This window comes from Conger conger, chromosome 11 (genome assembly GCF_963514075.1).
Source record: "Conger conger chromosome 11, fConCon1.1, whole genome shotgun sequence".
NCBI lineage: Eukaryota > Metazoa > Chordata > Actinopteri > Anguilliformes > Congridae > Conger > Conger conger.
Window position 1 is genome coordinate 27,454,243 of NC_083770.1, and position 27,800 is coordinate 27,482,042.

At 43.9% G+C, this 27,800-nt stretch overlaps 1 protein-coding gene across 2 annotated transcripts in view; it reads left to right on the forward strand.

The window, feature by feature from the left end:
* LOC133140365 (anthrax toxin receptor 1-like) overlaps positions 1-27,800 on the forward strand; it is a 44,619-nt gene that overhangs the window by 7,645 nt on the left and 9,174 nt on the right. For both annotated transcript variants that reach the window (XM_061260268.1, XM_061260269.1), the window contains exons 2-17: positions 2,121-2,192; positions 2,839-2,910; positions 5,821-5,902; positions 5,987-6,020; positions 6,220-6,299; positions 7,124-7,192; positions 7,441-7,521; positions 8,443-8,503; positions 9,915-10,013; positions 15,527-15,596; positions 15,791-15,869; positions 16,563-16,658; positions 18,943-18,984; positions 22,148-22,243; positions 22,780-22,947; positions 26,884-26,964. In XM_061260268.1, coding sequence (XP_061116252.1) covers positions 2,121-2,192; positions 2,839-2,910; positions 5,821-5,902; positions 5,987-6,020; positions 6,220-6,299; positions 7,124-7,192; positions 7,441-7,521; positions 8,443-8,503; positions 9,915-10,013; positions 15,527-15,596; positions 15,791-15,869; positions 16,563-16,658; positions 18,943-18,984; positions 22,148-22,243; positions 22,780-22,947; positions 26,884-26,964 — 1,282 coding nt within the window. The remainder of the gene's footprint in view (positions 1-2,120; positions 2,193-2,838; positions 2,911-5,820; positions 5,903-5,986; positions 6,021-6,219; positions 6,300-7,123; positions 7,193-7,440; positions 7,522-8,442; positions 8,504-9,914; positions 10,014-15,526; positions 15,597-15,790; positions 15,870-16,562; positions 16,659-18,942; positions 18,985-22,147; positions 22,244-22,779; positions 22,948-26,883; positions 26,965-27,800) is intronic.

Sequence of the window (27,800 nt, forward strand, 5' to 3'; positions counted from 1 at the left end):
CATGACACAAAACAGAAAATGGATTTTATGGGTGGGTTTAATTCACTCAGGATTACTCGGGTTACTACAGTATTAACCCCTCCCAGCAGCACTCCAGATGCTGCCAAATGGCCTTGTCAGTTTTCGTCAACCAGAGATATGCCACGCCTGTGACGGGCGTTAGCTCTCCTTCAGTGCTGAATGGCCTGCGATGTGTAAAATATTCAATGGCACATAGACAAGATCATCTGAGAGTGACTGCAACACTCTTTGTAGAGTATATGGGTGACTGGAGAGACACAATTAGTTACTCAGAACAGGGGGGAACGGGGGCTTTGATTGAGGAAGCATTTGAGATATTTAACAGCCCTCTGCCTGGCCTTATTTTACCACCTTAGTTGAGAGCAGACATACTGTCCCTTCTTTGACCTGGTCACTGAACTTACAAGCATCATCTAGCCATGATCAAAACCTGGATCAGAATCAGATGCCATTCTGGATTGAGGTAATCTGAGCACGGTTCCTTGGAGTATATTATTAACAGCTATTTAAGGGAGAAAAGTGATGTATGTAGTAATGGTCAGTCATGAAGATGAGATCACTTGCTCATTATATTGTGGGTAGAAATATAATTAGCTGGTAAGATTGCAATTATTGGTGATCATATCCAGTGCTGATTTAATCACTGCCTTTTGTAGGAGACATTTCCACTTTGCTCCATGCTTTTTTGTCATTTGGAGACAGCTGCAAATTTGTAGAATTCAGAGAATGGACATTTTAGCATTCCTGAATATTTCCCAGCAGGAAAGAGGGGCTGAGAAGACTTGTGCAGAACAACAGGCCATTGTCACTGAGAAGGCTGGTTGAGGGTATATTTGTGCCGATGGGGTATATTTGTATCGATGGGGATCCTAACGGGAATATGAATGCAGTGACACAGGGACTTCTGTGTCTGGCTCCACTGAATCGCCATTATGCAATTCTGCAGCTCTCCAGTAATGCCTTTTCCATATTTCATAGAACACTCAGAAGGCCCTGCGTTTACCACAAAAAGGAATACACCCACCTCTGGCGGTGAGACACCCCAGAGGAAGGGCAGAAGCAAATTAATAAAGTCCACTGTGAAGATGAATTGTGAAGTTAATAGAAATATAGTATATGGTTGTGTGTGCCTTATAGGTATGATGAAAGTGTTCTGCTGATTAAACAGGAGCCTGAAAGAGTTGTCTGAGAGCGAAAGGCTTCAGCAGGAAAGAAGAGGCACAAGATCTGTGTGCGGTGTGTTTACAGTACCGTTTTCGAGGATGAGTCACCTGCTTCTGTTGGCTGGATGAGCTTGGATCATAGCGTTTTCCAAAAGGAATTACAGTAATGGATACTGCCCAAGATGAAGACAGTAGGAGAGAACCAAGAGACGGACACACACACACACACATACACATTTCTCTCAGAGAGAGAGAGACACGCACACTAACACACACACACACACACACACAAATACACACACTAATACACACATATCTCTCAGAGAGAGAGACACACAACCTAACACATACAGGTCTCAGAAAGAGAGAGAGCGACACACTAACACACATACACACACGCACATATCTCTCAGAGAGAGAGAGAGAGAGAGAGAGAGAGAGAGAGAGAGAGACACTAACACACACACATATCTCTCAGAGAGAGAGAGAGAGAGACAGACACACTAACACACATATATGTCTCAGAGAGAGAGACTAACACACACACATATCTCTCAGAGAGAGAGAGAGAGAGACAGACACACTAACACACATATATGTCTCAGAGAGTGAGAGGCAGACATTTGACAATACACTAAACTGCAGATGTATAGTGCAGATTTCAACCATCTGTTCTTTAACACCCCCTTTCCTGTGGGCATAAATGCATCCTTTGAATTTTCTTTTCAGTGGATATTTCCATGCCCACAAGTGGCTGTGAAGGGCACTCGTGGGGGAGATAAAACAAGAAAATTAATTTCTGCCCAAAAATCTTCAGAATGTGACAGGCGCAATCACAGGCCTGTTTTTGTACATCCTCTCAGGTCTCCCTCTGTCTGTGCCCTGTGACCCCCTCTGACACTACCCTAACCCCCCGGATGTGCCTTCTCTCCACAGATCCGGGAGCGTGCAGCACCACTGGAATGAGATCTATCACTTTGTTGAACATCTGGCTCATAAGTTCATAAGGTAATATAGAAATGTATGGACCTGAAATGAATTACAGAACCTAAAAGGTAAACAATTTCTGAGTGGTCTGATTTTGTTTTGGACTGAATTTCATTCTTTTTTTTTTGAAGGAACAGATACAAGTCCAAACTATAACAATATTGTCTACCGCTGAAGCTGATTTATATTTTAAAGTGGAGAAACACTTGCACACTAATTACTGACTGATATGTTGACTTTTGAATAAACTTGCACTGTATCCATAATGACAAATATATAGGACAGGAAATGATAATAAATAGACTCAGTGGTAAAGCCGTAACTCTGGATGATTCACTCTGAAGACAGGCTTGCCTATTCCCAGAAGGTTAATTATACTGTTCCTAGGGGCCAGGTCGAGACAAAACCCTGACCTCCTGCCCCACACGAAGATATTAGCACCAGACAAGTTAAAAAAGACAGTTGCCACTGACTATCTAGACCTTTTAAACTGTTACCTAAGCATTGTGGGGCCAGCAGACCTGGACAAAGGATGAAGTAGAAAATGGAAATGTTTTTAACGTATGTCATGTACACTACAGGTAGTGATCCAGACACACCAGTGGGCCCTGACCCACTGTTTGTGTATCGGTGCCCTAAGGCTTGCTGTCTTTTGTCTCTGCTGCAGTCCACAGCTGCGGATGTCCTTCATCGTATTCTCCACTGAGGGCAGGATCCTAATGAGGCTGACAGAGGATAGGTGAGTCAAGGTTCACTGGCTGCACACATTCACACACTGCAGGCTTAAACCCGGAAGCCTTCCATCATCCTGCCACCAGCCCCAGAAGAATGATTTGTGCTTTCTTATGAAATGTTTGATATTTGTTTTCCAACCACATGAGAGGTCTCAAAGTTGATTATTAAGATATTGTAATAATCATAACAAACTTTATTTATTCATCGCCTGGAAGCTGGAATTTCTTCACAATGGAGTAAAAAAGCACATAAAAAATATAACTGTTATTCGAATAAGATAAAATAACTGTAATAAAGGATAAAAGCAACAATATTTAGGAAAAAATAATCTTAAACAAGTGACTTTACTTCTGTGACCTAAAATGTATTAATGCATGAAGCATTTGTAGTAGACATTTGCACTGACTCTTTAGAGACTACCAGTTTATTGTGATTCTACTGTTAATCACCTTTCAGAAAATGATACTTATTTTCACGGACTGCTCATACAACCTTTTCTATTTCAAATACACTCTTAATGAGGTGCTGTATGAAACTTCCTGTGAAAGACTGTGGTACACAAGGTGGTGTTGGTGTTGTAATTCCTCAGTGGCCAACAACCCCCTACTGTGAGTTAAGTCTTATATTATGATAGCTAACAGAAACTCAAATAAAAAAAAATGCCTTTCTTGGACAGGAGTTTAATTAAAAAGATTAGTTTTAAGATTACAGTACAAAGAAAGTTTTAAATATTTTTTTGTAATTAAATGTGTGTGTGTGTGTGTGTGAGAGAGTGTGAACGCTCACTCACAAAGTAGATGGCAGTGCATTTCAGTTGCTGACAGCATAGTACTGTAATGTGTTTTGCATTCAGTTAAGTGGCAAACTAAATTTACACTCTAAATTTGCATAGACTACATTGTCAATGTAATAATTATATATCAGTATATTTTGGCAGACACAATCTCGACTCGAAAAAAACAAAACAGTATGTAATAATCCATTACCGAATCCCTAATCTTAATTCTTTTTACTTATATGAGGTTACACTTTGTTTCATGGAAACTAATAAACATACCAGGTGAAGCTTGAGTGCTCCTCTGAACTTTGAGGTGTAGCCTGCCTTCCATCTGCAAGTACGCTGCCTTTCATTCAGAAAATATACTGGAAAATATTCCCTAATATTCCTGGTTTAAGGAGATTAAAACAGATTCCTCAAGTTAGCCGTCCTTGCATTCAGTTGATGAATTTGGTGTTATTTTGTTTGTAGTCTTTGATACGCAATCTACTCTACGGCAGGCTCAATTTATCCAAAGACCAGGGATGTGTATCTGTAGATCTCCTGAGCAGGATGTTGTGTTCTACAACATTTTTTGATTGCATTGTGTGTTGTACCAGGGCTGTGCAGAGACCTTTTTTAGAAAAGGCCATGCCAACCTAGAAAAACGGTTTAACTGGTAATCAAATCCAAGTGGCAGATTTTGTACTATCACATAGTCATTGGTTTTACTAGCTGACTCAATGCAAGTTGGTGTTTATTTTGCTGTACTTGGACCCTTTTAACACATGTAATGATGACCAAGGTCTTGAATCAACTAAAGGATTGATGGGAGATGGGGTGTAACATCTGGCCCGTATTTTCACAAGGTACAGCTGTCATTCTCTACATTAAATTTGTCATGACTGAAGCCAAGCTGTGCTTAGTATCTATAATAAAATATCACTTTTTGCCATTTGGCTATATATCTTTTTTTTCCATAATAGAAAAGGCCTGAATCTTTCCTTGGTATTATGCTCTATTGTCCTTTTTTCTTAGCTTTGTCGCTTGTGTTCCATGTCGACCATGGCTTTTAAATGTACTCTGTAGTTCATTAAAGGCTTGGACACCGTCCAAATCTAGATTTTCTCCCTTTCAAAGGTTGTTACAAATATCTTTAACCAATCCTGTCATGGGACCATCCTTAAAGACCAAGATGAAAGGCTTTATTGTCCAGTAAATTGTACATACATAATATTCTTCTCAGCCATTCTGACTCAATGTAAAACATACCCATATATACATACATGCAGCATTAATGAAAATGCTTTAATGACAACATCTGCTTTGGAACTTAGTGTGCCTCATAAACGCTTATGCACATTTGCACGCACGCACATAACATATTAAGACTGCACATTGCAGTCAGAATTAAGGGCACATGATACACATGTGTGGAGTCTGTACATGCTACATATTGGCCCTGTCCAAAAAAATCAAGAAACAATATGAACAAGAGTGATCAGATATAGCCTACCCTGAGCATGTCCAAAACACATTCATTAGAATGGAGCGTCAAAGCGGTGCACAAACTGAAGTCATGAATACTGCAGAGAAACCAATCAGCCCACACTCTAACTGAATTGCATTTACATAGCAATATTTTCCTTTTGACTGACCAAGCTACACCGGTTATTTCAATCTCGTCATTTTTTCCAACCCATAACAATACGAAGTTTGAAGAAATAACAGGACCCAGCTCATCTCTGTTGTGAATTTTTACTTTACTAGCACCCAAGAGTGAAAAGTGAAACTCTCAGCATTAGTACAGAGCCACAGGGCCCATTGCCAGGGCTGGCAAACAATCAACCCACCAGGGCTCCCTGGTCCCTCCATGACTACACTTTTATATGTTTGTATTGGCTGCGTATGGTACACATTCCTCCATAGAGTAAGAGAGAAAGAGAGAGTGTGAGAGTATGAGAGAGTGAGAAAGTGTGAGAGAGAGTGTGAGAGTTCTTTTCTTTTATGAGACTACTCGTATCAGTCTTTTAGAATTGTGAGAAGCTGTGGTATTATTCTGTCAGGAGAGATGGAATATCCCTGAACCTTTTGTGAAATTGCAGTTGGTGGTTAGAGGGTGGAGGCTTACAGCTGCCTATCTGTGTACCTTTCCAGGGAGAGGATCCGTATGGGCCTAGAAGAGCTGCAGATGGTGCTGCCAGGAGGAGACACCTACATGCACGAGGGCATCCAGAGGGTGAGGCATCTCACTTGAGCTTTATACCTTCACTGCATTGGCATCGATCCCAATTTGTACCATAAACTGATATTTCTCTTTCAGGCCAGTGAGCAGATATACTATGGAAATACAGAAGGTAAGCTCATGTAATGAGTTTGAATAAACAGTATAAACACATTGTTTTTTAATAATTTATTTGTTTATTATCTCGTGACTGAGATGAAAAATATTATGGCCGAAAGTTTGTTTTTGCTATGGTATGCAGGTGTGAGCCATTCGAAGCTTAGGTAAAGGTGTGGTGCTATTTTGCCATAATGTGCTGTTTATGTGGACAGGGTACCGGACAGCCAGTGTTATCATCGCTCTAACAGATGGGGAGCTGCATGAAGACCTTTTCTACTACGCTGAGAGAGAGGTAAGGCATGCTCTTGGATAGAAATGCACAGACCTTTGTTCCATAAATGCCTATCATAAACCTTGATGTACAAATACATGAAAGTGTTCCAGATCATAGTATAAAGTGCACAAACAAGTTTGGAACAGGTTGGCATGACCTAAAGCCTGCACCATTAACCATCTCTCCACAAACACTCTGATTCCCTGCTGCTTAACGTATTTGTGCTGCTTAAATATTACGGGAATAGGGGAGGTCAGCACATCTGTCAGATTTATATCTCCCATCTGCCCAGTGAATGCAAAGGGCTCTTATTTGCTATACATCTGGATTAGGAGCCTATGTTTCATCTCCAGGAAATCTGCAGGAGATGAATTATAGGCTAATCAGCCCCACACATAGCAGTTCCTGGAGGATCACCCCAGGAACACAAACAGTCATGATCGATGAAGTGATCCATATATCTCTATAACAGTTTTGAACAGTTTTCTTGGAAAATGTTGGACAAGGTACTGAATGAGATTAACTAGAGCCCCTCAGCTGCCAGTCTATCTGAGTAATACAGTCTGCACAGCACTGGTGGCCCTTCCTCCTCTCCTCCTCCGCCTGCCACTGTACTCGCTTTGCTGCCACTGATTGCATCTCAATCGTAATTTTGGTCCACATCAGACACCAGGCAGTCACTGATCTTGCTGATCTGAAACGGGGCCTGTAATTTCCTCCGCAGTCGGAGTGGTCGGTGCGGCGCTCCATAATGTGTGTTGAGGAACCCTGTGCACGCTGTAATTGGTTCCAGACGTTGAGCTCTTTCCTGTCTCTCCCCTTGATCTGCGGATACCTGTCAGGCCAACCGTTCGCGGAGTCTGGGTGCCTCGGTGTACTGCGTGGGGGTGAAGGACTTCAATGAAACACAGGTGAGATGTTAAGGCTTTGTGAGCGTCCTGATTTACTGCAGCTGAAGTAGTGATTTATATAGCGTCAGGAAGTAGGTTTAATGTTGTTTTGGGACGCACAGCCTCAAGTGTCCAGCTGAACTGGAGTGACCAGGAATGCTTCTGAGATATCATGGAGAATAACTGTGATAGAATAAGGAATAAGCCCTAAAAGGCCATTATATGCTTCAGTTTATGCTCTCTAACACTATCTCTTTCACCCTTCTCAGCTAGCAAAGATCGCTGACAGCAAGGACCATGTGTTCCCAGTCAATGATGGGTTTGAGGCACTGCAGGGGGTCATTGATTCGGTACGACCCCACCAATACATCAAGGGTCCTTTCTTAGGGACTGAGCTTAAAACATTCATATTTCAACTGTGATTAAAAGCAGCACATTTTAGCAATTTTAGAGGGTTAAAATATCACATCATCTTTCAAACCATAAACTCAATGACTGCAAAAAAAAAAAATAATAAAAAAAAACTAGGGCACATGAAAATGATGAATAAAGCAAGCTCAGAAATGTTGGAGAAATCATTCAGCCAGTTGAAGAATTTGGAATCTCCCCAAGGCTGCAAATGTGGAGGACCTGCTGCGTCTGGATCCCGCTCTCCTGCTTTTGATGGCAGCCACTGTGGGGGCTTCGCAAACAGGATCAAAGTGTGCGTTCTGTATCCTGTACCTCGAAACATCGACTCAGACTTCCACTTCAGTGGCGTTGCTCTATGTTTTCTTATCTGCCGAAACCCGGTCGGACAAAAAAGAAATGGAAGCAAAAATAGAAGTCCTCCGAGGGCCCACTTGTTTTTGGGTAGTGGGCTGAGACCCGGGCCGGTCCACTGCCATCTGGTGCCAATTAAAGTCACGCTAAAAGCCCTTGGCTCTGCTTGAAGGAAACAGGCCGGCATGTAGTAAATCAGTCAGATCTTCCGACACATGTCATGTACTTTCCTGGACCAAGGAGTTTGAGAAATCAGGATAGGACGGGCGAGGATACGCTGTGTCAGGTTATTGGAAGACGAGAAGGGTCAGTTGACCGCTCTTGAGCCGTTTACACCTCTCTGTTTATTGTGTTACTGCTTTAATGAGTCACTTGATCCAGAGTACCCCTCCCCACCAAATATGATCTTCTCGCATAGGCATGGTCATTCTTGTTGAACATTATGAGATCATGTGATTCCAGATGTGCTCTGCGCTCTTATGCATTCTCCTATTCTCTCCTGATTTCAGATATTAAAGAAATCCTGTATTGAGATACTGGCAGCTGAGCCCTCGAGTATCTGTGCAGGAGGTAAGTGAAATTTGTGGACTTAATGAGCCAAACCCATTAATCTGTTCATGCCTGCTCTACCACCACATTATAAAACCGACACTGATCACAGACTCGCTCCACGAGTTTTAAGAGTCTAGTGAGCAATGAATAACATAACAAGTAACAGCCACTTAATTTGCCCCTGCTGGTGGACTTGGATTCAGGGCCAGTTCTAGGCAAATCATGGAAACAAATGAGTTCTTCTTTTAGCTATGGCTGTTGCTTGACTATGGGGTTGACGAAAAGTTTTTTGTGTGGCCAAGAAAGATCTTATAGTTCTGGGTTTATAGTTTTCAGCATAAGTGCAAATGTTGCTTGTTGTCAACAGTGCTTCCTGGTCACATGGAATTAACAAAGGTTAATTTATGATTGTATACCAAGTTGTACTAAATTACTTGTTTGTGTAGGACTGGCAGCTGGCAGCTGTTGTTGTAGCACCCGTAACCATAATCGTATGGACTGAACCCTTTTCAGAGCAGAAAGGAAACCTGCATTTAGTTGCTGTGTGATTGAGGCCTCAAAGGCCTTGTGACATGTTGTTACTACACATTGCATGCTCTTTATTGCTATTAAGCCATCTAAAATAGCTTTGAAAGTTTGTAAATTATTAAGTAACGTAATGGCAGGCATGGAATACAAATATGAGTCCAATTCTTGAGGCATTAATTTATGAGTACAGTCATGGAGCTGTGAAGTGTAAGCCGAAAGTGATGCTAACCTGAATTTTTACCAATAGACGCAAAAAAAAACATAATTCTGACGTAGCAAAAATACATTCTATGCCTGGCCTTAGACTGTGTCTACACGAGTGAGCAACAGTTGGTTTACGGTTCGTTGTGTGTTTGATTTTCTTCCTACAACATGTTCTCTGACCGCGCTCACCGCTCACGCCTACAGAAAAAGCGCTGTGTCAGCTTGGTGTAATCTAGGACACTGCTGGGTCTTCTACTGTTTCCTGCTCCTCAGACCAACAATCCGCAGCCAGCCTTTCTGTAGCATGAAGTGTTTATACACTGCCGTTTGGGTTTTGGGGTTTTGGCTTCAGCGAGTGCTCTACTTCTCACTTGTCAGGATAACTACAAGTCTCTTGAACCACATGGCCATTTTTTCAAGGCTTTTGGTGAAGGGCTTCTTTTGTGTAACCACTATGGTAAGTGTGCAGACCATCATGACAGTTCGAGTCTGCTGGCACAATCTCGCCTTTCAAAGAATATCACTTATTGAGCTAGTGCCAAGAATGCATCTAGCTACCTACTGTTTGTGTAATGTAGTGTGTGGTGTGAGGGATTGTTGCTTTCCGAGCCAATAATCCTCTCAGTGTTTATGAATGTTCCATTTTCTGATTAGTCCCCATCTCACTCACATGTGTGTTTCACCCCTCCCACTTCAGAGACCTTCCAAGTGGTAGTGAAGGGAAATGGCTTCCTGCACGCCCGCAACGTGGAAAAGGTCCTGTGCAGTTTCCGCATCAATGACACACTGACAAAAAGTAAGTGGTAAAACTAAAAACTCTGACTATGGGAAGTTCCCCCCTTACAATAGGACTGTAGCAAGAGGCTTTCCAAAGACTTCAGGGGTCTTGAGCCATTAAATGATTGCACATTGGCAATATTGGAAGAGCTCTCGAAAAAATAGCTGGCCCAGTTGGTGCTGAGGGTTAGAGTTTGTGATTCATTGGGGTCTCCCAAATCATCCAGTCTTCGTGTCTTTTAGTTTTCATGACCAGATGCATGCCCGTGTCGTTTCTAGGACTTCCATTGCCATTTTTCACTTTTAAAGGGCACATTTTATGCTTTAATAATACATAGCCAAGCCAGAGGAGAGAGATGTAAAAGGGGGAAAACAGTACCACACGCAAGACAGCGAGGAAAAAATCCTTGAGGCATTTCCAAATATCCCCGGCGCCTTTACTGGCCCCCTAATGGAGAAGCCACCCCCTCGGATGCAGGCCACCGCATAGCTGTGGACTCTGATGCTCTAATTACAAACAAAAGGGAACAAACCAGGGCCAAAGCACAAACAAGTCTGTGAGTTTGAGCCAGGGGGGACACAGAAGACTGAGCAAATGGACACAAGGTTTACCTGCAAAGAAATGCAGCTGAAAGAAATAAGCACCATTAAGAGAAAATAATAGTTATTATGTGCCAGAATTACTTGATGAGATGTATGAAAACAAGGAATAATAATATAAATCTCCTGCTAGGTTGGAACATTTATTTAAAAAACAAGTAATGAATTACAGTTTATAACACCCATTAGATGCATTTTTTTTGCCATGAAGAGCCAGTGGAAGGGAAAGATATATGTAGTATTGTACCAAAGATAAACAGTCTTCATAAATACTTAATATTTCCTTCATATTCCTTAACATACCATTTCACTTACAGTACAAAACAAGCCAAAAATTATTATTGTTTTTAAAATGTAAAGACTCCCATGATACGGCCACACAACGACCCAGTTACCTCGCCCGGAAAAGGGAAACCGGGGCCCCCTGCTGGAGCCAGACCCGGGAGGGGAGCTCGTCGGCAAGCGTCTGGTGGCCGGGCCTTATCCCATGGGGCCCGGCCGGGCACAGCCCAAACTGGTCACGTGGGGTCGCCGCCCTGTGGGCTCACCACCTGCAGGGGTCGGCATCAGAGTCAGGTGCTTTGTCCAATGGGCAGTAGGCAAAGGCGGGGATCCAGGAGTGCTGATCCTCGGCGTCGCAGACTGGTTCTGGGGACGTGGAACGTCACCTCTCTCGTGGGGAAGGAACCGGAGCTAGTGCGGGAGGCGGAGCGGTACCAACTAGATATAGTTGGGCTCACCTCCACGCACAGTACTGGTTCCGGAACCAAACTCCTGGAGAGGGGCTGGACTCTGTTCTTTTCTGGAGTTGCTCAAGGTGAGAGGCGCCGGGCGGGTGTGGGGATACTCACAAGCCACCGGCTGAGCGCCACTGTGTTGGAGTTCCACCCGGGGAACGAGAGGGTCGCGTCTCTGCGACTACGTGTCGCTGGGGGGAAAGCTCTGACTGTCATTTGTGCTCATGCACCAAATGGCAGTTCAGAGTATCCGGCCTTCTTGGAGTCACTGGGCGGCATCCTGGAAAGGGTGCCACCCGGAGACTCCATAGTTCTGCTGGGCGACTTCAATGCTCACGTGGGCAATGATGGAGAAACCTGGAGGGGGGTGATTGGGAGGAACGGCCTGCCTGATCTGAACCCAAGCGGTGTTTTGTTATTGGACTTCTGTGCTGGTCATGGATTGTCGATAACAAACACCATGTTCGAGAATAGGGTAGCTCATAAGTGTACTTGGTACCAGAGCACCTTAGGCCAAAGATCGATGATCGACTTTGTGGTCATATCATCAGACCTGCGGCCGTATGTCTTGGACACTCGGGTGAAGAGAGGAGCAGAGCTGTCAACTGATCACCACCTGGTGGTGAGTTGGATCAAGTGGCCGGGGAGGCTGCCGGACAGACCCGGTAAACCCAAATGTGTAGTGAGTATGAACTGGGAACGTCTGGCGGAGGCCCCTGTTCGCGAGGTCTTCAACTCCCACCTCCGGAAGAACTTCTCATGCATCCCGGGGGAAGCTGGGGACATGGAGTCCGAGTGGGCCATGTTCAAAGCCTCCATTGCAGAGGCGGCAAGCAGGAGCTGTGGCCAGAAGGTCATCGGTGCCTGTCGGGGCGGCAACCCAAGAACCCGCTAGTGGACACCAGCGGTGAGAGAGGCTGTCAAGCTGAAGAAGGAGGCCTTTCGGGCTTGGGTCGCCTGGGGGTCCCCTGAAGCAGCAGACAGGTACCGGGTGGCTAGAAGGGCTGCGGCTTCTTAACCTGGCAGGGTTGCTGGCGGGGTCATGGGAGTTTGCCCATCCAGTCCACATGTGCGGACTTGGAGAAGGCTTTCGACCGAGTCCCCCGGGGAACCCTGTGGGGTGTACTGTGGGAGTATGGGGTACCGGGGCCGTTGTTACGAGCCATCAGGTCCCTGTATAACCAAAGTGAGAGCTGTGTCCGCATTCTCGGCACAAAGTCTCCGCCATGGTTGCCCCTTGTCACCGGTCCTGTTTGTGGTATTCATGGACAGGATCTCAAGGCGCAGCCGAGGTGAGGAGAGTGTCCGGTTTGGTGACCTCAGAATCGCATCTCTGCTTTTTGCGGATGATGTGGTTCTGCTGGCTTCATCAGACCATGACCTTCAGCACGTACTGGAGCGGTTTGCAGCCGAGTGTGAAGCGGCCGGGATGAAAGTCAGCACCTCCAAGTCCGAGGCCATGGTTCTCTGCCGGAAAACGGTGGATTGCTCCCTCCGGGTTGGGTACGAGTCTTTGCCCCAAGTGAAGGAGTTCAAGTATCTCTTGTTCACGAGTGAGGGTAGAAGGGAGCGTGAGATCGACAGGCGGATCGGTGCAGCGTCAGCAGTAATGCGGGCGTTGCACCGGACCGTTGTGGTGAAGAGGGAGCTGAGCCGGAAGGCGAAGCTCTCGATTTACTGGTCGATCTACGTCCCAACCCTCACCTATGGTCACGAGCTTTGGGTAGTGACCGAAAGAACGAGATCGCGTATACAAGCGGCCGAAATGAGCTTCCTCCGTAGGGTGGCCGGGCTCAGCCTTAGAGATAGGGTGAGGAGCTCGGACATCCGGAGGGAGCTCGGAGTAGAGCCGCTGCTCCTTCGCGTCGAAAGGAGCCAATTGAGGTGGTTCGGGCATCTGATCAGGATGCCTCCCGGGCGCCTCCCTTTGGAGGTTTTCCGGGCTCGTCCAACTGGGCGGAGACCCCGAGGGAGACCCAGAGCCCGCTTGAGAGATTATATATCTCTCCTGGCCAGGGAACGCCTTGGGATCCCCCAGGAGGAGCTAGAATGCGTTGCTGGGGAGAGGGACGCCTGGAATACCCGGCTTTGCCTACTGCCCCCGCGACCCGACTCCGGATAAGCGGGTGATGATGGATGGAAAATGTAAAATGACAAGCTTGACAAGCATTGTATTGTTGCTATATTAATATTTTATTTCTATTGTTTATTTATTTATACAACAAGGAATGTTTCCAAGGCAACTATGAATCCCAGCATGCAGTAGTATGCATATTGAAATTGCCACACGTGGGGGAAATCAAAGTCCCAGCCATCTGCGTTGCATTTCATCTGATGTGAGAAACTGTTTAGGTCAGCACAAATTTGAATGGAGAAAAAAATGTAATGTCACTCATGGCTGAACTGCCGTCTAAAACCATGAGGACTCAAAATGCTGACGTTTGCACGCGGCAGGAAAACAAAAACTTGGATACTCAAGAGACATGGAAGCAATTTGAGAGCGGAAAGGCTCCCTCTCTGTCTCCCCCCATACCTACTGTACGCCTGTCCTGCCCTGGAATCAGAATATTTGGTATGCCTGCCTGCTGTCTGATACAGTTTGTTTACTCCCAAAGAGCCAGACTGTCCACTCTAAACACTCCCGTGAATAATGGGCAGTTGTTTGCGGATGTGCGTGCACGGTGGCTAAGACCTCGTCCCTGCCTCCCCCATCCCTGGTCACCTCATATCCGCAGGCAGCACTCCTGCTCCCCTGTGCAACCCAACCCCGCTAAGCGTCTCAAAGATTAAAGGGAACCAAAAGAAAGGAACCATGTGTAGCTGCACATGTGTTAAACAGCTGAACGGTCGTCTACAGTCAAAACGTCCGGGAAAAGACCATTTGAAATAGCAGAGAGAGAATTTCTGACCTTTAACTCATCCGGCAGATAAAAGTAATAGAAAACAGCCAATGGTGTTCAGAATTTTAGTGGAGAGTAAATGCTCACACTTCAGCACATTAGGATGTCATGTTTTGCATTCTGTGCCTTACCATGTTGGGCCATTCTTGCACAGAAACCATTTTGGCAACTGTTTACATGTTCTGGAGACTGCCTGTGACTGTGCAAACTCACACAAGTGTTCTGCTGGTCACCTGACTGGGAAGTGCATACAAAATTACCATTACTGCTAATTGCTAATTATTTCTCAAGAGGGCTTTCTTAAGCCATATGCAATCCTATTGACTAACTAGTAAATTGTGACCAAATTTAAAATTCAGATTGCCACTGCTGTAATCATTTTGCCATTGATGTGTGCTCCTTTGTCGAGCTTGCTTTGAGAGTCAGTTCGTAAGGCAGCCATTTGGAAGCTGTTCTCAGGTCTTGTGCCTGGCCCAGATTACCCTGCCACCTCTGCTGGGTTGGTGTTGGGCTGCAGTGCTGGGGTACTCAGGCCTGTTAGGGCCAGATGGCTCACTTGTGTGTTGTTCTCCTAATGCTCTGCGGGCCCCTCCTTCCATCGCCTGTCTAGCGTGGTATTTCACTTAAGACGCAGAGATCGCACAGAGCTGACATCACTCTCCTCGCTGTTGGCGTGCATTCTGCAGGGCAGGCTGTTTTGGTGAAGTCCTGTGACAGCCCTGTTGTGTAATAAGGAATGTTTTTCAGCCATGTTTTTGTTAAACCGGACTTTTTGTTTCAGGTCGTTCTGTTTTTCTAGATGAACTAAATCAAGAGTGAAAACAATCAGTTTGTCCAGCTACTTCCAGATTTTACCTTTTGTTTGGCTTTTGTTTTTGTAGAGGAAAGATGATGTACACTCAAAACCTATTTCACAGCCACAGGTTAGGAGTAAACTGGATTAAAAAGACAAACGAGATTGCCTCTCTAAACACACCAAAAAAACAAAAATAAATGAATTAGGTCAGCTCAAAACACTGTCCACCATTAAACGCTATGTTAGGAGACCTGCATACAAAATGTGGGTTAGTTCTTCACTGGTTTGTTTGGGAAATTTCAATTCTGATCTGGACCAACATTCCTTTTTACAGAACTGTGAACAGGACTGGCCATTCAAAGATGCAGCATGTTGACGCTCATCTTCCTCCTCTTCCTCTTTGTGTTATTAAGTATTTATATTTTTTAAATGTCCCTGAACGTGGGGAGGTGATGGTGGATTATTACTCTCCTCTTTCCTTCTCTCTCCCTTTGTCTAGTGGAGAAGCCGTTGGTGGTGAAGGACACTTATCTTCTTTGCCCTGCTCCCGTTCTCCGGGAAGTGGGAACGTAAGTAAATGTCACTCACACATGGCCCTCCACTCCGTCCTCTGCGTTTTTAACTGCCCTCTGCCTCCGCCTGTTCATATTTCTGTCTGACTCCTGTCTGTGTTCCATTTTTTAATGATCTCTCACTCTCCCTCTTTCACACATGACCTCTCTCTCTCTCTCTCTCTCTCTCTCTCGCTCTCTCTCTATTCCAGGGCTGCCTCTCTCTTTGTCAGCATGAATGATGGCCTGAGCTTCATCTCTAGTTCAGTCACCATCACAACGATGGGCTGTGTGAGTATTTGCACACACGTTGAAATTGTGTCATATCCCTGTATCATCTGTGCCGTGACACTCGTAACTCTAAGCACTCAGTGTTTTATTACACAGCACATTCATCAGGGTAACCCTGCAATAAATACACCATTATGTTTCAGTAAATGGAGTGGTTCAGCATGTCCTTGTTTATTCTGGCTTCTGGGGGCCAATACTCACTGGGAAGAGAAGACTTACCCCTGGGATACTCTATTAAACTTTTAAGACTGTTCCACATAAACTCACATATGACCACAAAAGAGGAATTTATTTTTAATAAAATATTTTTAGTGTGAAATGTTATTTTATTTAGAAACTTGAAATGTAGACACGTGTTGAGCATATAAACACAGTAGCAACTTTATTATTTAGTTAATGCAGCATATGTACCCTGAGCAGATTCATTGTTTCTGATATACTACTAAGCCCCAGAACCTTTTATCTAGGTACAGATATTCCCACCAGCCATAACCTACTACTGTTTATCACACTTATTAGTATTATTATTTTTATCATAAAATTTTGCTCAACATCGAACAGTAATAATTAGAGATAAAAAGATAAAGGACAGTATGTTCCTGGTGCTCTTTGTTCAGCGGCTGATTAAACCCTATTGTGATGAGATTTGTGACACTCTCTTTCTCTTTTACGGTCTTCTTCTCTATCCACCAGTCTGACGGAAAGATCCTGGCCATCGCTCTGCTCATCCTGATGCTGCTGCTTGTGTTAGCCCTGGTCTGGTGGTTCTGGCCCCTGTGCTGCACGGTGGTGAGTCTGATGCTCCCTTTCCACTATTGCACCTTACGACCACCAGGGGGCCGGTTATCATCCACACTGCTTGGAATGCGTGAACAGCTACATTTTGCTGAAGGCCTTCTGCTTAAGTTTATGCTCTCATATTTCAGATGTGCCATCTTGTTAAGTCTCCCTGAAGTTTCAGGGATGATGTCTTTTCCAGTACTTTTGTGTGAGAGACAGAGAGCTTCGAGGAAACAAGTTTCAGATAGTTTCAGTGCTTTTTAAGGGTAGAGGCTTCTTGATTTTTTTTTTACTCCCTTCCAGTTACTTAATACTGGATGGAACTTGTTTGGAAGTTGTGACATTATTTCGTGCCACATTGAGGTCGCTGAGTGAAGTCAAGCGAATCCTCATGCCAGAAATCAATTTCCTTCCATGGCAGCTTTGTTTCACCAAAGAGCCGAAGAACTAGCCAGCTGTACTTTCTGTAAGAACGGCGCTGATAGGTGTAAGGGCAAAACGCCATTAGAGATGTGATTAATCAGAGCCTGAAGGAGATGAGAGCCATCCTTCTACAGTGAGCTGAAGCTACCCTGTGCAATGAGACTGTATGATGTGAACCCAAGTACAGTGAAGATTAACCTCTACGGACCTGTCCTTTCAAGTGTTCAATCCAAGCCGTGTGTCACCAAACAGAGAGGAAGTCTTGCGAGCACAGCCCAAGAGTCAACTCGAAAGACAAGTTGGACACTTGTGACTCCTGGATTATAAACAAATTTACGAAACTGCAGAGAGCGATAAAAGGGACAAGAACAAGAAAGAGGAAACGGAGAGGAAGACAGAGCACAGCGAGGATCTGTTTCCTGCCTCTGCTTTTATCACTCTTTTCTTGGATGGGGAGTTTGGAGAGCAGAAAGCAGTGATGCTGGAAGAGGAGAGGAATGCATGTCTGGGGAAAGGGAGGACGAGAGAGCGTTGGGAGAGGAGTGCGAGGGGACTATAGCTGTGGGTCTCCAGGGCTGGGCCCATTCTGGGAGCATGAATCAGCGAGTGTGACACAAACACACCTCTAATAAAACACCGGCACGGTGACATCAGTCTCCCCGGAGGTGGAGGTCAGCTGCTCGTCAATGCACCTCCACTGCTTCAGCTGCATTCCAGGGCTATGCTTTTCTCATCTGAGGGACTGGATACAGTATTTGCATACAGTATTTAACACATCTGATCTAACTGCCTGGGTTTCTGTACCAGCACAGAGGAAGCTTACTCCTCCCGAGAAAGAGTCTTTATGAGACTTGAAATCAACTGGGAGAGAAGATGGAAAATTATTTCTATTTTTACAACTCGGGCTTCGTTTCTTTGCCTCCTGTGTCCCTCACTTTCTTCCAATAGCCACCTTTGCCCGGGTCTGTTTAGGAAAATGATCCCAGGTTACCATGGAAAAATGGGCTAGCATTTCAGCCTTTGGAAAAGCGCAAAGGAAAAAGGACTCCAGTTTCATTACAGTATTTGTTTGCATCGCAGACGCCCTTAGCTAGGCAGCGTTGAATTTTGCGTTTGACACAATTTTTGAAGCTAGTTAACACGTGCGTACTTTCTTCACTGGTGTGCACTGCTATAAAACATCCACACCACTTTGACTGGCACATTCACCACTTCATACTAGTGAGCAAGCATTGCTTCTGAAATTCATTGATCATACTGCTTTAATTAATGTAGTTTCAATTGAGTTCTCAGTCATAAGAGCCAAATGGCATGCTTCTGAAACCCAGTGTGGGTGTTGGAAATACACCATTACATTCAATATTCCACTGGAAGGGTTTTGTCACTTAGGCTGGGATGGGAAGAGGCAGCCGGAGAAGTGCAGTGACTGCTTGGCTGAGGAACATGTTAGCCCCAAATTCCATGTAACTTAGAAAAACAAAAACGAAGGGGGAAAAGAAGGGGATAAGCACATGACTATTCTCCTGCGGCACCTCGTGTTGTCAACTCCAGGCCCTGCCCCTCCCTCCTCCACCACCACCCACCCACCTCTCAAGTTTAGGAAAAGAGCCAGATGGACAGCAGATTTCTAGGTCAGTGAAACTTCCCTGTAAATAACGGCAAAGCGGGGAAAGAAAAAAAACTAATTCCACAGTCATGTGTTTTCATGTAACCCAAGTTTTTTTTTTGGCACACGTTGAACTCATTTCTTTGGCTCTCTGACACGCCAATAACAAAAAAGGTTAAGTAGGACTGCACAGCAGAGGAGATCATGTGCTCTGACGTGTTTGTTATGAAGTGTGACTTCTCTTTCTCTCTATCCCCTCCACAGATTATACATGAACCCCCTCCTCCGGTTGTTGAAGACAGCTCGGTAAGGGACACTTTGTATCTGTTTTCAAGATCTCTGGAATGTGGGCCCTGTGTGTTGTTTTTGTAGTCACTTGACCGTATTGTTTGATGAAAAAGCAAAACAAGGCCTCTGAAGGAGAAAACCATCACACCAACATCGATCGCCAACTCTTTTTCCTGCAGTACCCAACACAAATGACTAAAATGTGCAAGTGTATACTTCCCGGACCTTAATCAGAGTAACTGTCTCCGAAACTTGCTTTGTAGACCCAACTGTTCAAGTCCCAGCTCTACTGAGAAATAATTTATATGGTTCACTCACAGGTGTCATCATAAGATACAAACTTATACGATGCATATACTTGCTTATCCTTTATCTCACAGTATGCCTTTCTTCACTTGCCCAAAACTCCTGACTTTAATTACTTACTGTTGCCTGAAACTTCAGAGCATATACGTAAATATATAATGTAGCGGTGAAAAGGATCAGTCTGATGATTTTAATCTCATGAGTCTGATTAGCATATAAACAAATTCCCAGGAAGTATTCATTTGAATAATCCATTTTACTAAATGATAGCAGCTCTCCAAAAATAAAAGAGATAGAAAACCAGTTGATGATTACAAAATATGTCCATGCTCCAGCTATGAAGAAAGCACCCCCTCCCTGTTTTGATTCTCTTTTCACTTCTTTTTTCTTCTCTATCTTTTTCGTAAAAACAGGAAATGCCATAAAATAAAGGAATTTCTTCCTAGGTTCTTAGTTGACAATCAACAGTCTCTGCTGGGAACAAACAAAGCAAGTCAGGATTTAGTCTTCAACCACTCATCTCTCCAACCTAACACCAGCCCACACCTCCACCTCTATCATATTGAGGATTGCTGCTCCCTTTCATTGTTCTCTCAGGACAATGCCCAACATGGGCGGCCAAATCTATACAGTTTGAGTTTACATACTCACTAGGGTTTTTTAAATCTCCCCCTTATTTAACCATCTGCCATTTCAATGTTTTTGAGAACATTGTGTTTCTAGGAACATCATTCCCCTTGACAACAGCTTGACAATAGTTTAATTATGTCAGATGAATAACTGGACATATGTTGAAAACGTTTATAGGTGAATTTAGCAATCACACCAGAAATAATGTTTTCACACATAGTTATTATATTATAGCTTATTGGGACTCATAATGGAAGCCAAGACTCAAGCAAAGGCTAGTGTTGGGCTAAAGTAACTAAAATCTTGTTGGTCTGGATGGCCTTCTTTGTTTAATTGAACTTAATGTTATGATATTGTTTAACACTATGGTGGGGCTCAGTGAAATGGCCAGATCTGTGAGAGACGATATAGTTCTGATATGCAGGTGACGTCTGGAATTCATTTTCAAGCACCAGGATTGGTAAACATAAGGAAAAATCACATACAGAAAAGGTTTTAACTCTATGGTGAAATATCGAGAAGGGGGTGGAGGCCCATATTTCTGGAGTTTGGAAAAGGTTCTCATTATGGTCACTTGCAGATCCATCTGTTTTTCAACTGCCACACTTTTTTTCAACTGGCCATTGAGAATTTACAATCTGCCAGAGGCACTAATCACATTAAAGGAGCAATATTTCACGCTGAACTTAGGACAACAACAAGGAAAACATTGAGTTTCATAGACTGCCTACATTACTAGGACATTGAATGTTTTTTCCTATTATCATTACCACAGCTCAATGTATGACCACAACAAATATTATTGTTGGGTAAGGCCCTAAAACCTCTCTGTGTTTACGTATTTGTCACATTTGGTTTTTACCCTCTTTGAACAAAGTAAAGAAACAGCCAGTGGAGGTAATGAACACAATGACCCTGACATGGTTGTTTCAGTGAGATGACATAACATCATCTCACTGACCCAAAACGTATTTTCAGTTGCAGAAACATACACAACAGGGGAATGTAAGCTTTCTAATGATACTAAAGTTAGCTCTCTACTCTAGATATGTAGGGAGTTGTGTCCCATTATATTTTGAGTGCCACCAAATCATGTTTTTGAGAAAAATGTTTTCAAAGTTTCGAGTTACATGAGGCTGGGAGACCTACACTGGGCTAACAAAATTCCGGGGGTTGTAACTTGTCATTTTATATTAAATCCTTTAAAACTACATTTTTACTCTGAACATTTACTTAGGACATTAAGACATACAGACCATGAAATCTATCCACGAACGCAGCTGATGTGGTTGTTTGTGACCGGTGAATGGTGACAAACTGGCTAGCCTCCAAACAATGCACAGTTCCGGGGTTATATTATTACTCTGAATTTGGCCTTAAGACATGCAGATTATGAAATGTATGATACTGTTCTACAAAATGAAGGTGAAAGCCTAAAACAGCCAAAAATGACGACTGTTATTATAGAGCGCGTCATAAATCACTCTTTTGTAGCCTGTCTGACTTCTGGCTGTCAGAGAAGAACAGACAGGAGCTCTGAACTAGCTTTGGTGCAGCAATGTTGTTTTCAGGTAGCTAGTCTGAGCCTTTAAGAAATTAAGTGGTACCCTACCTTGTTTAAAATGTGTACACCTCGCTTACCTTGATTTTACGAGCTAGGACTTGAAGGAATTATCCACTCAGCAAAGGCTTTGGCCCCATACAAAGTCTCCACTGCTGATGGCTATTCTGTCAGCTGCTATTTGAAATGGCCCAACCCTACCATGCCACAGTGGAATTGATCAGCTCCAGCATGCAGAGGCGGTGAATTAAAGACTGAAATCTGAGGAAGAGGGTGAAGAGTTGATTCAGTCACATCCTGGGACGTGACACAGGTCATTGGCAGTAAGCGGGAAACTGGAGGAGCTAATATTTGTGGCGGGTGGGGGTGGGCGTTCATTTTAAGATGGAAGAATGAACTCATGCCAGGGTGGGCATTGTTACAAAGACTTTGAAGCAATCAGAGGAAAGGAGATCAGGGAGAGCAGCTGTAAATTATTGTGTAGGCAAACTAACAAGTCAGTCCACAGCTGAGCGGGCTGAATGTGCTGTAGCAGTAATGGTATCTCATGAAGGCCGGAGGCGACAGGTGACAGGAACAATATGCAAAGCCCTTGCTGACCGGTTGTTTTTTCTCTCTCCCCTGCTCTCTCTCTCTCTCTCTCTCTCTCTCTCTCTCTGTCTTTCACTATCTCTCTCTCTGTAGGATGAAGAGGAAGATGGGTTTCCGAAGAAGAAGTGGCCGACAGTGGATGCTTCCTATTATGGGGGCAGAGGGGTGGGAGGAATCAAGAGGATGGAGGTGACAGCTAAAGCTAACACTCCAACCACAACATTATGTCTTGTTCAGTGGTCACAGTCATACCATTCCTTCTGTAGTACCTACAGCTTTACTTTGACTTTCATATCCTTAACCACACTCTAGCATCCATAGTATCCACACTGTGTGTGAGCCAGACATTTACACTGTGGCACGATGCTTACCAGTAACCCCAGCTTCCCACTACCATAAACACAGTAATGTCCTACTATACATGTTCATCATACTTCATGCATTATCCAATGCTATACTGTACCTTGGACTATAGCTACAGCTACAGAATACCGTTCCCATTGGCATCAGTAAGGTATCTCTACATTTACTATCATCAGCATTTCAGTTCAAAGACCTTTGTCTGAGCACATTTCACCAGCAAGTAGAGGTTCATTTTTAATACATCTACACGCACCAAAGTTGATTCAGTAATAGCTTTTGACTAAAAATCTAAATACAATTAATGGTTATTACTAAAGTGTTACAAAAACAAATAGAGATAATTCTATGTGTCTGGGTTCCAGGTTCGCTGGGGAGAGAGGGGCTCCACAGAGGAAGGGGCGAAGCTGGAGAAGGCTAAGAACGCGCGGGTGAAGATGCCCGAACAAGAGTTTGAGCTTCAGCCCTCCCGTACTCTCAACAACGGCATGCGCAAACCACTGGGACCTCGAAAGTGGTACTCGCCCATCAAGGTACATGAAAATTGCATGTTTGATTTTACAAGGATGGTACATGAATTGGCATTAACTAATATTTGACTATGGAGAAATTAATCTGTACAGCTAATGTATTTGTACATCATTAATGAATGTTAACAACTTCATTAGGGCGCTTTCACACATGACTTGTTTAGTCTGGTTGAATCAAACCCTGGTGCGGTTACCACGTTGTCGCAGTTCAGGTGTGAACACAGCAATCACATTCTGGTGCAGACCAAAACAAGGGGGCCAAGACCGCTTAGAGTGGGTGGTCTCGGAGCGCTTCCAAGTGAACTTTGGAGCGGTTCCTTTGCAGTGAGAAAGCAATCGACTCAACGAACCAAAAACAACTCATCCGCTGTGCAAAACTCTACGCATGATGGAACGCTTCCGCAATGAATCGTGGGGCAGCACATTTGTAGCAATAGCTACTAGGAAGCTAGGTAGCTGGAAAAACTGTGAAAGACAACACATCCCACAGATGTGTCTGGAGGCAGTCCGTTGTCTCATGAAATGCATCAACACGTTGTTTCCGAGCCTTGATTCACGTTTTTGCTCATATACAGAACACTGGTATACCATCCAGAGAATCGCAATTATCCAGACACACAGCTGCTCCATTTTCGATACTTTGCTTTTTCCCCAAAGGAAGATGAAGACCAAAATTCTGAATTTTACACGTTATGGTCCGCTGTGAAATAATTCTGTGTGAACACAAAACTAAACAAAGGGAGAGCGCAACATTGTAACGTATTAGTCTATGATTCAGAACAAAGCATCCGAACCACAGGTGTGAAAACGTTAGTCCAAGTTAATATTGGAATTAAAAAAGCATTTCATGTATTTGTTCATGGTCAACTAATTATAAGTTTATCCTATGATTTGCTAATGTATACATATTCATGTAACTAACTCATTACAACAGAGTAACTAATGAAAAGTTTATGCTTAATGAATGTATTTCTACGTCATTAATCAATGTTGACAAATAAATGAGTTAATTCCAATTCATAACCTTATTGTAAAGTGTTACCATTTCTCACTTACCCCTTAAACCTGTAGCGGTGAAAAAACTGGGAATATATTGTGTCATCAAGGCTCATAAACTCCAAAACATCCACACTCTGGCTGCACATCTGTTATGCTAGTTCTCCTTTTGAATATCCCTCCGCTGCACAACAGCCTTTTCACAGCTGTCTGCTATAAACATCTGGGGCCTGAAAGAGCGTGACAGAATCCAACTATCACAGTAGGAGCCTATCACAGCCAATGCTGGTCTCAGTCTAAAAGCCTAGACTCAGCACATTGTCCTCTGTCATGGCTTATTGTGATTACTGGGCAGGTAAGAGATAATGATTGGTGTCTCAGGCTGTCCCAAGCTATGTAGAACAAAGGGTATCCTCTTCTGTACCTCTTGTGAGATGAGCTTCAATGGAGAAATAACAGTGTTGTGTAACTGATGAACAGTCTGCAGTGCAGTCAAATACTATACTCTTGCTCAAAATGGTGGTTACTTCCCTACTTTTTTTCCCAGGCTCTTCTTTTTTCCCTTTACCTTTACTGTGTGTGTGTGTGTGTGTGTGTGTGTGTGTGTGTGTGTTTGGCAGAAGAACACCCCAGGTCCATGGTGCTGTAGCGGTTAGCCAGACAGACAGGACAGCGGATACATGTCACCATAAAAGTGAACATCACACAGAGAGACAGTTTATGCTTGTCCCTTCACGTGCTTCCCAAGTACTGCGTGGGGTAGAATGCCTTAGAATGCCAAAATGGGAACAGTGCATCTTTTGTTCTCTCGTAGTATAATATTTTGAAACACTATAGTATGTGAACTGACCATGCTGATCAGTGAGGTAACTTAGTGAGCATAATTTAATTTGCTTTCAGCTGGAGCAGAGAGCCAGTTTGTCCCGCACTCATAGCCCCCTCTAGAGTGCCATTTAAATGTATTCCTAGCAAATGGAGAAAATCAGAGTTCTTGTGCTAAAGACCAATCTGTCAGGGTGATTGATAACTGCTGCCATGGCCTGCATCACTGAAAAAGAGGAAAAAACCCTGCATTAACAATTTTAAAAAAATTACGCATACAATACATCATCAGTTACCAGTTCTCCATAGCAGTGCAATTATGTCCCTCGTGGGCAATATCGTAAATGACAGACTGTATCATAAACATAATGTGGGCTATCTGACGTCACTGGCTCTCTGAAATAACTGTAAAAGCAGTTAGTTCTCTTCAACTGTTAGTGACATAAGTGTATGTGCGTGTATAAGAACAAATTAACAAATGTATCATTTGCATGTGATATAAAAGAAAAGGATGGCCATGCACAGCTAAAGCATTACCTGGTTCCAGCACATCGACTTTAAGTTTGAGCCCCCGGTTTAGCTTGATGTACTGGTTCCACAGGAAAAGATATCTGGGTCTGCGGCCAGCACAGATTTCCCCTACAGTAACGGGATGCTCTTTGGCAGAAGCACTGAGTCAAAACTTGTCCGCGGTCTTTCCACGCAAGCTTTCCTTACTCATGTTGCATAACGCGTTCAAAATAATATCTGCTCGAGGATCACCGCTGAGGGGATGCAGTTCATTTCATACTTCCGCAGCACGATGGAGGTGTGAAGGAGGAGGAGCTCCAGCACTGAATTACAGGCCCCTTCCTGTAACTCATTGGTACAGAGGCAGAGGAGTACTAATCGTGGTTTAGAATCAGGAGAAGTGGCTGACACCCAGGCCTTTGGCTGGAGCTCAGAATGACGATGGTGAGGTGGGACACTAAGTGTCCCTGGGCGATGTGAAGCCTCGCTGATGGGGACTGGTCTGCACTGGGCCGGACCGGTCCAGGAGTGAGTTAACGCATTGTTTCATGCACAAACAGTCAGCTGGGGATTGTTAATAGAAACCAGACATGAACTGGACTGACCTCCGGGAGACGAAAGCTGCAGAGCTGGTGGTTTTGAGAAGAAAAACAGAGTCTTTCTCTCTGTCTTTTTTCCCCGCAACCCCCCCCCCCCCCCCCCCCCAAAATGATTCCTGGAGCCATGCAGGATTGTCAAGGAACAAACAACCTATTCCAAATTCAGGCTTTGGGGAGGAGGAGTGGATAAACTAGGTCAGATTTTTTAACAGCGCGCTGCAAGTAATGGAAGACGTAGCCTGGGCTTTGGAGCAGCATTTTGATTACTCTGTACGCACCAATTCCACCATCCGAAAATGAATAGCTCAACAGTCCTTGGCTTTGCCTGCATTATAAGGGCGTCAAGACCACTTAGCAGAATTATACACCAGATGCACTAATGATCAATGGAAAACAGAGCACATATGCAATCATTCACAGTGGACTCATACAACATTGCAGTGTTTCTTCAAATTGATTGAGGTTCTAATTTGGATTTCCTCACTGATGATTTATGTTGATATAAAGATAATCTTGATTTATCATCCAGACATATTGAAATATGAGCACATTTATATTTATATAGTGGCTTCAGTACGTAATAATCATTTCTGGTGGCCTGTTAACTGAGTTAAAAGTGTCTGGTCTGCTTTATCGCACAAATTCAGGAAGCCTCCTTGAAGACCAGAGCTCACTAAATTTAAATTGGACAGGTTAAGTCTCTCTGTAGATCTCAATATTACATTATTTACACTATGTCTGCAGACTGCTGACATTGGAATGTCAACTGTACAGGTGTTTGTCTCCCTTTACAGCGGAGATGCAAGTGCATACGGAAAGACAAATATAATATCTTGTTTTTTTCTCTCTTTTTTCTGTTTTCCATTACCTTTTGCTTGAGAAATGGAATTATCTCACCCCTTTGGCAATCTTTTTTCTTATCAAGCAAGAGTACTAGAAATAATGATTTAAATGTCTCAATGTAAGACTAAAATACTTGCTAAGATTGACTGATTTTTCTCATTTTTTCTAGGGCAAGTTAGACGCTCTGTGGGTGCTCCTGAGGAAAGGCTATGACCGCGTGTCTGTGATGAGGCCACAGCCAGGAGACAAGGTAAGCACAGCAAACTACTGCAGAGCTCAGACAGCCCGTGTTGCATGGCAACAGATATCCAACCAACAGCAAGCCCTGTCATATGCAAAATCACAAACACATGTGGAAGCACAGAGAGGATCAAGTGATTGGCAGAGGAGACTTGTTGTTGATCTCTTTCTGTTTAGAGTATCTGAATTAAAAAAAGGACATTTTTGGCAGTGTGTACTTCTAATCCGTGTAAGCAGCTCCTGAACACCCCCCTTCTCTTCTGTCCACAACATTCCCAGACAGTGGGGCGAAACCCTGGATGGTTGGACAGAAGTTGGTTGGTCAGATGGAGGGGGGCAAGCTTTAAAACAATGACATGGACTAGCCGACCTCGTCAATGCTCCAGACTGTGTGAGATCCACGTCTCTAGCTCTGAGGAAATGAAGCCACATGCCTCCTCTGTTGCTCTGGCAGTTAGGACACATTTTGATACAGGAATTTCCTCTAGCTTCTGCTATGACCACTACTCCCTCCTCCGCACAAACACACACACTCACACTCTCTCACACACACATTCATGCTCACATACACACACGCTCATCCTACTTTCCCCATCAGAGCCAACTTTTCCACACTGTGCTTCTTCAGCATATACAGTATACTGCAGTATATTACATAACATTAGGATTATGCATGAAACATATCGCTGACTGTATAAAGCTGTCATCAAAGGGGGCGGTTCACTGAAGTGGCCAAAATACTACTAAAAACAGAGATCTGGTCCCTGTGAAATTCCTCATGGCCTGTAGGGGGCGCTGTTTTGCCTGTGTCACATGCAGGGTGAGAGGGATGAACTTATCTGGGGT